Source organism: Vicia villosa, linkage group LG5 (assembly GCF_029867415.1).
Source record: "Vicia villosa cultivar HV-30 ecotype Madison, WI linkage group LG5, Vvil1.0, whole genome shotgun sequence".
NCBI lineage: Eukaryota > Viridiplantae > Streptophyta > Magnoliopsida > Fabales > Fabaceae > Vicia > Vicia villosa.
Window position 1 is genome coordinate 86,229,426 of NC_081184.1, and position 17,300 is coordinate 86,246,725.

A 17,300-nucleotide genomic window follows, 5' to 3' on the forward strand; every position below is an offset into this window, starting at 1 on the left:
TCTCCTTCCCTAAAACCTCAATTCATTCAAATCTCACTTTTCACCCTATTCATTTCCTTAGCTATAAACCCTAAACATTAACATTTTTAGCCACAAACCTTTTGCCTTAAATCTAAAACCTTAGGGAAGGATTAAGGGTGCCTAAAACCTTCCCTTGACCCGAATATAATAACTTATCCAGATCTCTTAACTGCGTAGGGTTTCCTATTCGCCCTGGTAGAATAGGTGGCGACTCTAAATTTTAATTTTTAGGGCAGGTTGCTACACACAAAAACCATCCATATAAGAGTCAGGAGTAGTTGATGGATCAGGACAACGTCCATTCTCATCTACAAATGGAATTGACAATTTCTCTCGGTTACCTCCATCTGTAACAACATTATATAGAGGACCATACGAATCTAATTATATAATTATAAACCCCGATTAGACCTCTCATAAGCATGCATGAACCTGATGATCAGTTAAAGAAAAAATAAAAAAGCACATGTTTAATCCTAAATCATATAAATATTTGACGACCAATGCCTATATGCTTTATAGCTAACCTTTCTATAACATGCTTGTAGTGATTAGTGAACATAATCAGCTTAGACAAAATTAATAATTAAACCCGAATTAACTCAAATAAATGTTCTAATCAGCTTCATAACATAATCAACTCTAGAACATAATTAAACCTGACTCACATGTCCATTAAATACTATATCCACACTATACGAGTACAACATCTCTTCCATCTCTAACCATACTCACTCCGCTTCTCTATAATGAGTACAATTGAAGATAACTTTCGACTTCTACAATAGCATATTCTCTTGTCCCTTTCCATTTTGATTATAACTTGCAAGTTCAGCAACAAAAACATATTGTTTTCTCTTCTAAAATTAATAGTGTGTGGTTTGTTTCTACGTTTTCTACTTCCTTAAGGTACAATAGAGCCAACACAAATTTTTTTATCGTCCATAAACAATTTGGTGCGGTAATGACATGTATTTTTTAGAACAGTTTGATGTTGTAAGGCTATAGTTTGATGAATTTTTTTGTTTAATGTTGTAATTCTAACATAAGAGCTTGTAACGATGTTACTTTTAACAAACATAAAATCAAACATAACATTTCATTAATTAATGGTTATACGCAAAAGCTGTAATCCGTTACAAAAAGTGATACATCTTACAAGGTTACATATAAAAATTACAAAAAGTGATGCATCTTACAAGGTTACACATAAAAGTTGTAATTCATTACAATATTACACAGTAGGTTCATTACACAAAAAAGGGATTCATCACACAGTAAGTGCATTACTACTACATTAGTCTTGTGTTTTTGATGCTTGTGATCCTTGTGTCAACACGGTTGGTGGTTCTTGGGTCGACCCTTTCTTTTGTTTCTTTGCCTTGTTAGTTCCTTTGGGCAATTGTCGGTTCGCTGCTGTTTTTTCCTTTGCAATAATTGGTTCCTCTTGAGCTGTTGATAAAAAGTCTTGGACCGTTGGAGGAGTGAACAATATATGAATATGTTTCCATGAAGCTTGTTTTTCTGTTGATAGAAATAACACAATTCATATGGAATATAAGTTCAATTCAATGACATATAAGTTCAATTTAGTGACATATAAGTTCAATTTAGTGACATATAAGTTTAGTCCATATAGCATATATTGTTCACACAATTTAATTCACACATAATGACATATATTGCCAGACAATTTAGTGACACAATTAAGCTCACACATAGTGACATATATTACCAAACTATTTAGTGAAACAATCATGTTAAGTGGAATTCATATCAGTAGTAGCTTCAGTTTCAACACAATATCAATTCAGTGCAGTTCATATCAGTTTCCATACAATATCAATTTCAATACAATATCAGTTCACTACAATATATGTATCATTTTCAATTTCAGTCTATATCAGTATCAGCTAATATATCAGAAAAATTAACATTCGAAAAAATAATACCTATAATAAACCAAAACATGCGGATCAACTTTTGCCTTTTGTGTAAATTACAAACTATGGCATGGACACAAGGAATGCCACTAAAAGCCAACAACTACCATATTAGTATATAAAATTAGTTCAGAATAAACACACCTTGAACAAAATTTGGGATCTTCCTATGTCCAAGATGAGGGTGCACCATAAGAGAACGATATTCCACCACTCTTAGGCATTGAAATTGAAGTTAGGGTTTAGATTTGTTTCTCTCTTTAAAAAACGTATCGAATCAAAGAATACCTAGTGAAGTTAGGGTTTGTTTTTGTTTTCGTTGGGTATTGTTTTCCGGGTTTCGAGCAAAACGTCTTCTTTACTAGTATCGTCTTCTGGGTTTCTTTGTTGGTATAGTTTTCTTTGCTGCTCTTCCAATGGTGTCGAACAAATACCTGAGTTTCATTTTAACAATTGTGTTAATTAAAAATTACATTAATTAATAAAATAAATTAAATGAATAAAATATAATTAAAAATAACTTTAATTTTATTTTATTAAGTAAAAATTACATTAATGAATAAAATATCATTTTATTCCGTGCCACGTCATCACATTAATGCCACCTATTAAAAAAATTGATAGATCATCACTTTTTTGATGAAAAATGGGCATGGGGGACCAAAACTGTTTAAAAAATAAATAGGGGACTGATTTCATGAGTTGGACAAAATATGGGGACCAAAAATGTAATTTAGCCAAATTTAAATTATTAGATATATAATATATAAAACAAATTTCAAACTAATTGTTTCTATAATAGAAACAATTTAAAAATTAAAAATATGTATATAATAGTATTAGATATATGATATATGATATATGAAATAATTTTCAAATTAACTATTTAAAATATTAGATGATATATATGGTATGAAAAATGCTAAAATTTACCAAGAAATTGCAATACCAAAGTGAAAAAAAATAGGATGTGATGTTCTGATTGGATAACCCATTTTGATAACCACAACCCACTCATGTTTTGTTATCAATTTTCTACCATCATAACAACCCAACCATGTATCATTATTATTACTATATTTCCTTTTGCTTTCTTGCATTTCGTTGCATTTCGTTTGTAGACTTTTATTATAAGAAATAACTATATAACATTGAGTGTAGATGGTTTACAAGTTAGTGGGGGCATGAGCCTACACTTTACAGTGAATAGCTCCGTCAGTCCTCATTGTTACTAGCATTGCTCATCTTATTTTTGTTACTTCTTCTTCGAAATATTCCTTTTCAAGATTGAAGTCAATGTATAAGATATTATGTATGGTAAGAGGTAAGGAAAATACAATGCTACCAAGTATGCAACACTAATTTGAGGTCCATTAAGTAAAGTAACAGAAATATGGTTAATGGTTTGGTATGTGACAAAAGACGTAAGACTATAAGTCATATGGTCAGTTGCACCTGTGTCAAGAATCCAAAAAATGGAATGCCATCGCTACTACAAATATTACATTTTATATTAATGTTTTCACTGCACGTAACCAAACACCGAGATAAAATACCTTAATGTGCCATGTTTTTTTTTTCTTTTTTAAAATGAACAAAATATTCTTTCGGTTTTGATAGAAAATCTAGTGGTAAACTAATTCAAGTTATCCCAGCAACTTCAGTTTAATGGAAATGCTTACTGAAGGTCTATGTTTTTCAACCGTTCCGGTATCGAACCTCTGAAATTATTGTCTTCTACATTTCTGCGAATAATTTGAGAAAATGAACATTTTGACAGAGATTGGCTCTTTCAAAACTTTAATCTTTAAACCCATAATTGTTGGTTGATAAATAATGAACATTGCTAATATTCATAAATTGTCTTTATCTTCTTTCGCAACAACCTTATAAGAGTAGGTTAAAAGAGATGCTTCTTCTTTCATTTTTTGATCATCCGTAATTCAAAATAATTTCCTTATAATTGTCATATCATTAGCTTTGTGAGTAGTCATCAATAGAAAATAAGAAACGTAAAGCTAGATTTCCGGTCAATCTTGCATACATCTCAACAAATTGGTTAGTTCAATCCTTGATGAATCCAACTTAGAGAATCACTTAATTGAATTTGTGATCAACTAACATTTCTAGTAGAGACATACTTGACATTATTCCTAATTGAATAGTCAATGATAAAGAATTATTAGAATCTCAATGAAATATATTTGGTTTCCACTTAATGAGAAAGCATCCAAAAACTTAGAATTTTAGAATCAAATTATTTTTATATTTCCGACTTTTGAAGTCACTTAGACTAGATCAAAAGACCAACTCTGTGGCTACTTGTTGGTTGAGAATAAAAAGTATGAAAAAGATCTCGAAAGGGGGGGGGGGGGGGGGGGTTGAATACACCTATACCTTTAAAACAATTTGAAAACTTTCAGTATAAAATAGAGTTTAATAAGCGAAAGCTAAAACAACAAAGATGGAAGCATGGAGTCTCATCATCACAGATTCTAGACATAACATTCTAGACATGTTATTTAACACAACAAGTTAAGCATGATTAAATAGGTTCGATGCAACACAAATATATGCTTATACAATATGATCTAACCTAAATTACATATGAATTATGCTATGATTTAAATTTTATATTCTAAACAATGAAAATAAAAGAGAGATAGAGAATGAAGAAAGTACATAGAGATATATAATTATTTTGAAATCGGCCTCGGTATGCCTACTCCATTCTTCAATGGTTTTAAATCATTGGGAAAAATAATCATATCTTCCATTATTTTCAAAAATTAATATACAAGTATTTTTGATACAATGAACTATCATCAATCTGGGTGGTAATAACCATATTACATTAGCTTACACATGAATCCAATGATAATTCCTTTTGTTAACGTAGATACTCAACTGTTACACACAAGATCTTTAATGATCTTGATCTAATAACCTTGATATCCACAATAACATGTTCCAAGCTTCCTTTCTCCAATATTCTTTCCTCAAATTTGACAAAGACTTGTCTGAACAATTGCCATTAGACTCAATTAATTGGATAACTCCATGAAGGTGAGAAAAGCATAAGAAATGGTTGAATTGTGTTAACTTTTTCTTCTTTTACTCTTGGAAATGTCTTATCAGATTCTAAACACAAGGTTATAATCTGATTCAGAGTCTGAAGTATGCAGTGGGCTGAATTATGCTTTAATTTTCATGATTTTTTACACCTATGCTCACTGTTTGCATCTTTTTTCTCGCCAAAGACTAAAAACTCATTACTTGTAAGTGATAATAGTTTTTAATGGATCAACGATTATTCAAAGCACTTGTTGCTTAATCAGATTTTTACGATTATTTAACCTTTTAAATAGTGTACTAACTTGATTACCAAGTAACCTTGATAGAAAATCTCCCTTTCGAGAGAACGACAACATAATTTCGTACATCCTTTTCTATGGATTGTTGGATATGAGAGTTTGTTAAAAACACGAGATAGATATGTCTACCACAGACTTACCTTCTCAATTTTCTAAGAGGTTAGTTACTCATCATAGATCAGAAATGTTGACACCATCCTCAATGAACACTTGTTTTAATCACGATCATTGGTATGTACCATCAACGAGTATCCTTAGATCATATACTTCAATTCAAATTACTGTACACTCGAGAGTATTCACTTTGCTTTGCACAACTTCATTTAATTTTCACTAAGGCTTCAAATAAGCTACAAAGCATACTGGGGTTTCACCTTTGGTATCCAAATTTTCAGAATGACAAAGAGGTGAATAAAAATCCCCCATCAAAAGAAAACAACAATTCAGACTCATCTAATAAATCAAAACAAGTGGATGAGGCAAATTTGTGTCTTATGACATACTACAAACAAGATGAAACAAGTAAAGCTACAACTAAATTATGTTCCATGAACTATATTATAAATGCAAGGATATCAAAAGCGAATCTGATAGATTTAAAAGTAGAAATTTTACCTCTAAAAATCATATTAAATCTTCCAAAAATGAAAATAAGAAATTAATTATGGAAACATATCAGCTTATGAGTTGGGTTTTAAATGATAATTCTATATGTAGTACATTTTAGAATATGGTTACCAAATGTGTGTAAATATTTAAAAGTTAAAATTGAAGATCTGCATGAAACCCTTAGGAAATTTACTAAAGTTAGAGATAATCCATATTTGACTTTATCGAATCAAAGAGGAACCTATTATATAGATTGTCTAGGTTATTAACTTGAAAATAATGCCAAATATTTCAATAAAATTTTTCATGATAAAAGAAATCACAATCATTACATATTTAAATGTATTTTTGTGATAGAAATGACCATATTGCTTAGGAAACTCGTGACTTGAAATGGAATTCAAATGTTTCTTCTCAATTCTCTAAGAGTGTGTTTGGATGAGGTAATTAGAATTTTAAAAGAGTTTAAAATTGAAAGCAATTCAAATGATTCAATTTATTTTGTTTAGATGGAGTATTAAGATAATTTATTATTAGATTTTGGGGTCATTTTCTATAAAATTTAAAATTTTTGGACCAAATTAAAAAATTAAAAAGTAGGGACTAATTTGCAATTTTTAAAAATTTGAAGGACCCAATTGTAAAATTTAAAAAAATTTAAGGATCAATTTGCAATTTTTTAAAAATTTTTGGGGTAAATTTTGTCATTTTGGAAAATATGAGGACCAATTTGCAAAATTTGAAAAAATAAAAGTAACAAATATATTTTTTGGAGTATGAGAGGAATTTCAAATTCTTTAGTTTTTGGTGTCATTTCAAAATGATTAAATTTAACTTCGATAAAATACTCCATAAATTACCATCATTTTAACAATTCTTCATTTTTGTATCCAAACAATAAATTTTGTACAAATCATTTTAAATTCCCTCAAAATATTACATTTCCTCATTAAAATGGTTCATCCAAACACACTCTAAAGTTCATATGAATTATTTACATGTAAATCAGCGCCAATAAAAGATATGATAGTATTTAATGAAAGTTCTATTAGAAACTAAACATTTAATAGTATATTAAAGTAACTATTGTAGGTAATCAATCTACATGAAGCTTCAATAGAGCCTAAAAGCGCTCTTAAAAACAAAACAAAAATTGTTATTAAAAGACTTTTACTGGCATAGTGACAAGAGTCCAAAAAGGATTTGGGTATCTACTATCTATTCATTAATAATAGATTGACCAAATTGTCTAAATTACCCTTTCACCAAAATTTATTTACACTAATAAAAGGTTATTTTTGTAACTAACAAATTAAATATTCACTCTTTCAACTTTATTGAATAGATGCCCCAAGTGTTAGCTTTTCATTGGTCCGAATTAAATAACATTTTTCCTACAACTTTATTGTATGAATGATGTCATCACATGTAAGCCATGGTCCCATGGATGATGGAAGTCATATTTAAATTTCTTTTACATTTCATTTTCCCACACTTTCTTACTTTCATTTTAATTTTTCTTAATTTATTTATTATCACAAAAAATATTAATAATCTATTTTTAAATTTTAATCTTACTAAACATTTCAATTTTCTTTCACATTTCATTTTTCCATACTTTCATTTTAATTTTTCTACATTTATCTATTATCGCAAAAAATATTAATAATCGATCATTTAATTATTATTCCCAAAAATATTTAATTATTTCACGGGCCACTACCAACTCAATATTTAATTTTTTTTAATCGACCATTACACATTTTCTCTATCTTAATTAAAATTTCAAATTTCTCTCACATTTTTTCACACTTTCTTACTTTCATTTTAATTTTTTCTCTATTTATTTATTTATTTATTATCTCACGGGTCACTATCAACATAATGTCTATTTTATTTTAATCAATCATTGTCTTTATTTGAGAGATAATATCTTTATTTTTATTTTTTTCTCCATCTCACGATTTTTTATCATTATTTAATACAATTAAATTTCCATGATTATTGTTTATTTTACATTTGTTTTTAAATCTATTTTATATCGCATCAAATTATTTTTTTATTTCACGGGTCATTATCAACATAGTAGCTATTTTATTTTAATCAACAATTACTATTAATTGAGAGATAATTTTTATTTTTAAATGTTAATATTTCATTTTTATTTGCATTTGTTAAAATTTTATTTGCATTTGTTAAAATTTTATTTTTTTCTCCAACTCACATGTCCTTTTTTATATGGTTCTTTATTACACACAAAATTAGCACATGAATACGATAATAATGTTTAATCTTAAGGGCCACTTTCAATACAATGCCTATTTTATTTTAAACAATAATGACTTTTATTTGAAAACTAAAGTATTTATTTTCAAATTTCAAAACGATTCCTATGGATATTCGGTTTTCAAAGAATTGAGAGTATAACAGAGCAATCAATAAAACTCTAACTCTATTCAAGTAAAACAATTCCTTTTAATTATGCATATTGCTTATAATTCCTTTTATTTATATTATTCATATCATTACAAAAATACTACACCAGAAAAAAAAATCACCCGTGCGGAAGCACGGGTCTCTGACTAGTCAAGGTTAAAAAATTAAAATTACGTTGCAGGCATGTTTTGTAGCATCATGCTTTAAACCATGCAATAATAGTAGTTTTCTGAATCATTCATCAAAGAATTTTACTAAGTTTCTATCCTTTGTTCCTAAATGGAGAGATGGCATTCTTATAAAATAAATTTTTAAAAATATTTGTAGAAAGAAAGCTCTGGAGAAAAAAATATTAAATGTTTCTTCGCATTAAAAAATTCAAATAAATAATGGAAAAGGAAAAAGGTAAAATGCATCACGAAATAAGGATGAGTTAAGTCAGTTGTTCGAAAAAGGATAAGGAATTTTCCTTGTGCCCTAATAACAAGTGGTAATTATTCCTCTCACATTTATTCAATTATACTTTTAATCACTAATATTATGTAGGAGGTTGCTTCAAAAAGAGTGGTTTCGGAAATTAAAAGATGGCGAAGACTTTAGGGTTAATGGATATGAACTTTTCATATTTTAAATTTTGCACTATATATTTTTAGACACTCCATCTAATCGAATAAGAATTGAAACCTGAGTTGTTTTCCACTACCAATGCCTTTTAATTAATTGCATTGAAGCATCATAATATGACGCGTCAGATTTAGTCAATTAGAGGAGGAAAATTTCTTCACCCACCTCCCAACCTTCTTGCCCACCCCTGGTGAATTTACCACAATACCCCTTGTTTCGGAAGTTCATTTCCGAAACTGTACTTTTTTTCTTAAAAAAGGTGTTTTCGGAAATGCATCACCGAAAACGTGTTTTTTTTAATATAAAATATTGATTTCGGAGATGCATCTCCGAAATAAAGTTACTTTTTCAGAAAATGTGGTGTTTCGGAAGTTCATCTCCGAACGCACCCCCCTTGGGGAATTCGGAAATGAACTTCCGAAAATATGTCTGGACAAAAGAAAATGAAAAACAACAACAATTCGCTTTATTTAATCAGGTGAAGATTACAACGATAATATTACATATAATTAAAGTTACATATTGTTGATCACAGGTAGGTGGGGATGAGTCAACATTTTGATAACATCGTCCGCCGATATTTGAAGTTTCGCGTCCAACTCGATCGGGCCTTTCGAAGAAAATCGGTCGAACGTTGTCCACATAACCGCCAAATCTTCGTCGTTCTTGATCTCAAAAGGTGTGAACTTAATGCCTCCCTCGTCGTTAAGCGATGGCGAGCGGTACTCGAGCTTGACAACCTTTCGATTCTCGGGATAGTGCAAAAGCGTGTTGAGCGACGGTATCAACTCCGCAAACGGCGTGTCGCGCGAGAAGCGAAATTGGAACGGCATCGGGTAGCCGGTTTCAAAGTAGACGAATGCTAGGTGGGGGTAGGTTTGTGTTATTTGTGTTTTGTGGTGTGGAGAGGATGAAGAAGAGTGTGTATTTATAGACTTATTGGAGCATTGATGGCCTAACAAACCTTATCCTGCCTCAGGGGATATTTCGGAAATGAACTTCCAAAAATAGGAAATGAAATAAGTGATGTTTACCTGAAATTGTAGCTTTATATGCTCCCTTTAACGTGATCAACGGTTTGAAACTTGATTTTAGGACGAAAAATGGATGGAGATTGATTGGGTTTTGGAGAGGGTTTGGAAAAGTGTTGGAGAAAAATGATGAAATAGTGAAGGAGGGAAATTTGTATATGCAGAAATATTTTCGGAAATGAACTTCCGAAAATATTAACGGTTTTGACATTTTCGGAGGTTCATTTCCGAAGACAAAAAAAATTCAAAAAAAAAAGCGTTTCGGAAGTTCATTTCCGAAGCAGGGGTAGTTTTGGTTTTTCGCTGGGGGTGACCCCCATAGGGAGGTGGCTAAAGAAAAAATCTTAGATGAGAGTTTCTAGAGAGAGAGAGTGAGAGAGTTCCACCAACAGCTAGTTTTCTTTGAGTATCTTCTTTTCGACCGGTTCAGCAATGGAGGGAGAGTGGCACAGAGTCAGGGGGAGGAAGGTCAGAGGCGGAGCAAGGCCTGTTTGGGACATTCTGAGGAAGGATTTAGAGGTGCCTAGGAAGGAGGTTATGACTATCTTCATAACAGATTTCAATGAGAATTGATGTGCCAGGGATTTGTATTTAGAGTTCAAGGAAGTGGGACTGATAGAAGAGATTGTGATTCCACCTAAAAGGGATTGGCGAGGGCACAGATTTGGTTTTGTTAGGTTCATCAATGTGGCGGATGAGAAGCTGTTGGAGACAAAGATGGACAACATATGGTTGGATGGATTCAAACTGAGTGCTAACATATCAAGGATTAAAAGGAAAGATTTGCAGAATAACAACAAACCAAATAAAACAGTGTTACAAAGGCATACCTCAAATCGGAACTATTCAATTGCAAATGCTGAAATTAAATTCCCTAATGTCACTATGGCAGGGGGGTAGCGGGAACATCAAAAACATATGCTGATATCATCAAGGGGGAAAAGGAGAAGTTACCTGAGGGCAAGGTGGAGGCAAATCAAACGCTTTTCTTTACCTCCAATGCAGCGGTCAGCGGATAAACTGAGATTTTCTAGAGCCAAAGTAGGTGTTACAAGGAAACCAGGAGACGCTTTTGCAGTGGCTAATAGCTTGTTGGAGGAGGGCATATTCACAATTTCAGCAACACCTTTGGGCCCTAGCTTGTGCCTTTTAGAGGAGAGCGCCGAAGGTGATCTTAACACTTTGATTCAAGAAGGGAGCGACTGGGTCAATTTCTGGTTCGAAACTGTTAGGGATTGGAAAGTAGACGATGCTGAATGTGCCAGAGTTGCATATGTATCCATTTATGGAGTGCCCTATTTTGCCAGAAACGACAGATTCATGAGTATCCTACTAGCAGACTTGGGGAAAATGATGAACCCCCAAATTTTGATGCAAAAGAGCAGTAGATTGGATGTGATAAAGATTATGATTTACACAAATCACCTGGAATCAATTAGAAGCAGAACAAGGGCTTGTGTTGATGGAGTTTGGTTCAACATCTTGATTATTGAAGATCTGATTTAGGATCCTGGAGAAGTTGAGGACTGTTCATCGCGAAGCACTTCTTCATCGGACGAGGTTGTTTCAGCCTCATACCAAGGCTCGTACGGCGGAGACGACGATACGGATAGGATTTACACGGCAAGGAATGGTGTGATGCAAAGCCCCAAGAAATCTGGGAATCTGAAACAAACCATTAATTGCGAAAGCGACGTGAGAGAGGTAAAACTGCAAAAGCAAGGAGGCGGAAAGAAATCTTACTCAGGATCTGCAGAAAACATTAATTACATTCATCAAAATAGGGAGGAAACTGCTTGCCTTTCTGAAAGTCTTTGTACCACAGACCGGATTTCCTTGAACACGGCTAGCTTAGCGGCAGATATGAAAATAGGAAAGGGGAAGAAGTGTTCTGCTAATAAGGAGATAGAAGTGGTGGGGCCAGGAGGTCTTTTCATCACAAAGAAATCTGACGTGGAAAGTAGGGAAGAGGATATGGAGAGATGTGAGGCGTGTGGGCACGAAAGTGCAGTGGTCCCTACTTATTCAAAAGTTGTGGCTGATTTCGGTCAAAGGGTGACGTGGAAAGAGGCTAAAAATTCTACAAATTGGGTGGGCCATGGGGAGAACGAGAATCTTCAGCAAGTGGGCCAAGGGGAGAGTGCTTTTCCTTTGCTAATGGGCCAAGGTGACAATGTGGTCCGCATTGAACAAGTTGACAGCATTGAGACAGATCCATGCATGCATGGGCAGAATGATCATAATGCAAATATTTTAAAAGCTTCTAAGAATTATGTTGTGCCGATAAAGAAATCTATTAGGCATCTCAAGATAAAGGAAGCAAACAACAAAGGAAAATATAGTTTATGCTTTGATGATCATTGCAAGAGGATAAAAAATTGCAAAAAGTCTAGAAAGAAAATTAGAGAGGTGTTGAACTTAGGGGAGCAGGAGCACAATTTTATTTACCCTGTTGGTATTCGCCTTCAAGATGGGAAGGAAGATGCAATTCTAGGAGATGCCCAGCATTCCAACAAAAAAAAAACTTTTCTTAAAGCCAAATTATTTGTCCGGAGGATTACCTTTAACTTGTGATTCTATTTCTAGTGAAGATATCTCTAATTGCAACAAAAGAATTTCCAATGGAGTGTTAAATAAGGCGGCGGAGGGGCTGTGGAATTCTATGGTTAAGCTTGGCATAAAAAATATTTCTGACAAGTTTGATCCTGTAGCAAAACTTAAGGAGATGGAAGAGAGGGACACTAAAGGGGGAGAGGAGAAGATGGAGACCAACATACAATCTATCTAATGATTGTTCTTTCTTTGAATTTAAGAGGAGGAGGAAGTCGGGCCAAGAGGAAAAGAGTAGGTTATCACATTCAACAAGGAGATGCCGATATTTGTTTTATACAAGAGACAAAGTTAAGTGGTATCAAGTGTAATGTTGTGAAAGAATTGTGGGGTGACAATCAAGTGGAGTGGTCTTGTTTGGATGCTAATGGGGCGTCGGGAGGCATCCTAACAATGTGGAAAAAGGATTTCTTCAACCTTATTTTTAGTTTTCGTGGAGAGGGCTTCTTAGGCCTTTGTGTGGAGAAGGAAGGTAAACTCATTTACTTCGTGAATGTTTATGCTTCTTGTGATTTCAACACGAGGAAGAGATCATGGGAGAGGATATGTGAGTTCAAAAACAATAATGTTAAAGGCTCGTGGTGCATAGGTGGAGACTTTAATTCTATCACTTCTTTAGAAGAGTGAATAGGGTCTTCAAGTCATAGCTATAGGAGGGAGATAATGCTTTTCAAAGATTTCATAGAGGAAATGGAGTTGGAGGATCTTCCTACAATAGGAGGCAAGTTTACTTGGTTTAAAAGTAATGGCAAGTCTATGAGTAGGATTGACAGATTTCTTCTATCGGATTGCTTTGTGGAAGATTGGAAGGTGGAGGGTCAATACATAGGCGAGAGGGATGTGTCCGATCATGCTCCTATTTGGTTGAAAGATAATAGGAAGAATTAGGGTCCTAAACCTTTCAAGTTCAATAATATGTGGTTCAAACATGAAGAGTTTGATATCTTTGTGAAGGAGGAATGGAAGAAGTTAGTGGTTGGAGGAAGAGGTGACTATTGCTTGGTCGAAAAGTTGAAAACTCTTAAAAACCGGTTAGCTTGGTGGAACAAGAGCGTCTATGGGTGGATTGATATCAAAATCAATAGTGATGGGAGAGAGATGCACGCTTTAGATAACTTGTTTGTTCATTTTGCAGGTAACGTTCCGGATGATGTGGTAGCAAAAAGACTTAAAGTGGCGGAGGATTTTTGGGATAACATTAATAAGAGAGAAGGCATACTCCGCTTAAAGTCAAGACAACTTTGGCTATCCGAAGGTGACGACAACACTCGTTACTTTCACAATTCGCTTAAAGATAGAAGAAGAAGGAATGCCATTTGCTCTATTGACTCACCGGAGGGAAGATTAGAAGGGGTTGAAGAAGTTAAAGAGTTCACCTTCAAGCACTTTGAGAAGTTCTTTAAAGAAGATTGTCTTTCAAGACCGGAGCTTAGAGGGATCAATTTTAACTCTTTGTCTTATGAAGATTCATCGGGCTTAGAGAAACCTTTTGAAGAAGATGAAGTGAAGGAAGCTATTTATTCTTGCGATGGCAACAAGAGTCCGGGGTCGGATGGCTTCTCTTTGGAGTTCTATAAAAGGAATTGGTCCATCATAAAAGAGGATTTTATGAAGTGTTGCAATGACTTATATCATAAAGGTACCCTTGTTAAATCCATCACATCCTCTTTCCTTGCGCTAATTCCTAAGAAGAAGAATCCGCAAGACTTGTTTGAATATCGACCCATTTGTCTAGTGGGGAGTATTTATAAGATCATAGCAAAAATGCTAGCGGCTAACCAAAAACTCCGCTTTAACCAAAAACTTGTTTGTTCTTGCAATGGAAGGATTGACCGCTTTAACCAAAAACTCCGTGGAGGTAGGTGACTTCAAACCTTTTAAGTACGGGGCTAACGACTATGTGGACATTCTACAATTTGCGGACGACACCATCATTCTAGGAGAGCCCACTTACGACAATCTTTGGAGTCTAAAAGTGTTGTTGAGAGGCTTTGAATTGGTATCCGGTTTGAAAATCAACTTCCATAAAAGCAACTTGTATGGAACGGACATTGGAGATTGGTTTTTAAACTTGGCGACTACTTTCCTTGCGTGCAAAAAAGGTTGCTTCCCGTTTAAATTTCTTGGTATTTGGGTGGGTGAAGGCGCAAATAAGAAGAAGGTGTGGCAAGAAGTGATTGACAACTTAAAATCAAGACTCTCTGAATGTAAAGGTAGGAACATCTCCATCGGTGGGAGGGTGACTCTTATTGGTTCCGTTCTTAATGCCATTCCCATTTTTACTCTTTCGTTCTACAAAGGTCCAAGCAAAATTATTCAAGATATAAGAAGTCTTCTTAGCAACTTTTTGTGGTGTGGGAATACTAAATCGAGATGTATTCATTGGGTGAAGTGGGAGAATGTGTGTAAGCCTAAAGAGAAAGGAGGGTTAGGTATTAGAGATGTGGGAGAAATGAACAAAGCTTTACTTCTTAAATGGAAGTGGAGAATCTTAAAGGAAGATAAGGCTATTTGGAGTAGATTTTTACTTTTGAGATATCAAGATCCCAAAACTAAAGTGTTGGCTTCTAGTAAGGATCTTTTATCCGGAGATGATTCCCGTTGGTGGAGAGACATAATCCTTAATGATTTCAAAGAGGAAGAATGAGGACAAGGATTTAATGAATGGGTTAAATGTGATTTCAAGCAAGGAAGAAACATTCTCTTTTGGCATAACTGTTGGGTGGATGATCATCCGCTTCGCGTCACCTTCCCGCTTTTGTTTGCTAGAACAACCAACAATCTTTGCACGGTGAGTGATCTCTTCACCTTTAACCAAGGTGAATTCACGTGGAAGTTAGAAGATATTTTTGATACGGATGCGCTAAATCCGTCGGTTCCGATTGCTTCTACCTACTCCACTTCCGCTTCGGCCTCGAATATAGGAGATGAACTTAGGGACTTGAGGTTGATTCTCCAACGGATGGAGCCGGACATTTTGGCTTTGGATGATTATCATTGGAAGCTAACTTCAAACGGATTTTTCACGGTGTCTAGTGTCTCGCACTTGGTCTCAAACGCAAAGGAGTTAGCTTGGCCAACTTCAACTACCAAGTTGTTAGATGTCATTTGGAAGAATAAAATACCGGAAAAGATTAAGATTTTTGCGTGGAGATTCTTCATCAATAGGTTACCTCTAAAAGATCAATTAGCCATTAGAGGTGTGCCTAATCTCTCTTCCATTGATTGCCTTTTTTGTTCAAACAATCCAGAAACTTTGGAACATCTTTTTTTCCATTGCCATGCTACAAAAGAGGTGTGGAGTAGAATTCATAGGTGGTTGGGGAACGATTTGAAGCTTACCTTAGAGGAGTTCAAGAATTTTGGGAGCATCCAAGAAAAGGTGAAAAACACCAACATTAAAGTTACTCTAAATTCGATTTGGATAGCCTTAATTTGGTGTACGTGGAATATGAGAAATACAATGATCTTTGACGGAGGTGTTTTTAGCTTCGACGAGGTGATATCAAATATCATGTTTTTCTCATGGAGGTGGGCTAGCAACAAGGAACTTCCTAGTAGGATAAATTTTTATGATTGGTATAAATTGCCATTACTTTGTAACATAACTCTCTAGTGTTTTTTCGTTGTAAGGGTTGCACCCCTAGTGCGATATCTTATAATCAATTGCTTATTAAAAAAAAAGATTTAGTCAATTAGATATAGTTTATAAAAGGTAACTCATCTTTCCTTTTTCTATTCTTATCTTAAATATTCTTTCATTTTGCATGTTGTTTGTTTTTCTATGGTAATTCTTATGTGTTATTGTAGCGGTGAAATTGGTGAGGCTAAAGTCATGAGAAAGACTTAACTCATTTTTAAACAGAGTCGCCACTGCGCTTTATTGTTTCCAAAAAGAATAGGAGAAAGAGCGAATAAAACCCACAGAAGATTTTAAAATAAAAAATAATAAACTTATCAGAGATCTGGCTACGGAGGGTTTGTTATACAAAGGGAAGGTTTTAAGCACCCCTCATATCCATGGTACTCCATGGGAACCTCTTTGAAAATTTTATTGTCTTTGTTTGTACATTCATTTTGAAAATCTTATGTGAAACTTATTTAAAATAGAGGGTGGGGATGGGAAAAGAAGTTTTTGAAAATGAGCTCGATAAGACATTGCATCTTAGGCCTACATACCCCTTAAGTGCAAATAGGGAAGTCAGAGCTTCTATAGTTCCTTTTAAAAGGAAAATAAAAGGGCCAAAGTGGCCAAAATCTTTTTGGATATTAAGCTTTAACAATACTTAACAAAACATTTTTTGAAAAAAGATTAGGCTTTAAAATACCTAATAAGTTTAAAAGGTTAAGCTTTAAAATACTTAACAATTTTAAAATAAAAAGGGACCAGGCTTTAAAATACAAGGTCAATGGGTTAGGAGAAGTTTCACCGGGAATAATTCTTCTCTTAACACCAAGGTTTTAAAACAAAAGACCTAGCTTTAATAATACAAAGGTCAATGGACTAAGAATAGTTTCACCAGGAATAATTCTACTCTTAGTATCAAGGTTTAAAAAACAAAGGGTTTGGTTGAGCTTTAACAATACAAAACCATTTTAAAATACAAGGTAAAAAGCTTTAACAATACTTTAAACACAAGATAAAGAGATTG

The 17,300-nt window shown here is 33.7% G+C and overlaps 1 protein-coding gene across 1 annotated transcript; it reads left to right on the top strand.

Moving 5' to 3' along the window:
• The first annotated feature begins 13,563 nt into the window (after positions 1-13,563).
• LOC131604946 (uncharacterized) lies at positions 13,564-16,264 on the top strand. The gene is made up of 3 exons (XM_058877357.1): positions 13,564-14,506; positions 14,589-15,248; positions 15,339-16,264. The coding sequence occupies exons 1-3, from the start codon at positions 13,564-13,566 to the stop codon at positions 16,262-16,264; spliced, it is 2,529 nt and encodes an 842-aa protein (XP_058733340.1).
• The last annotated feature ends 1,036 nt before the right edge of the window (positions 16,265-17,300 follow it).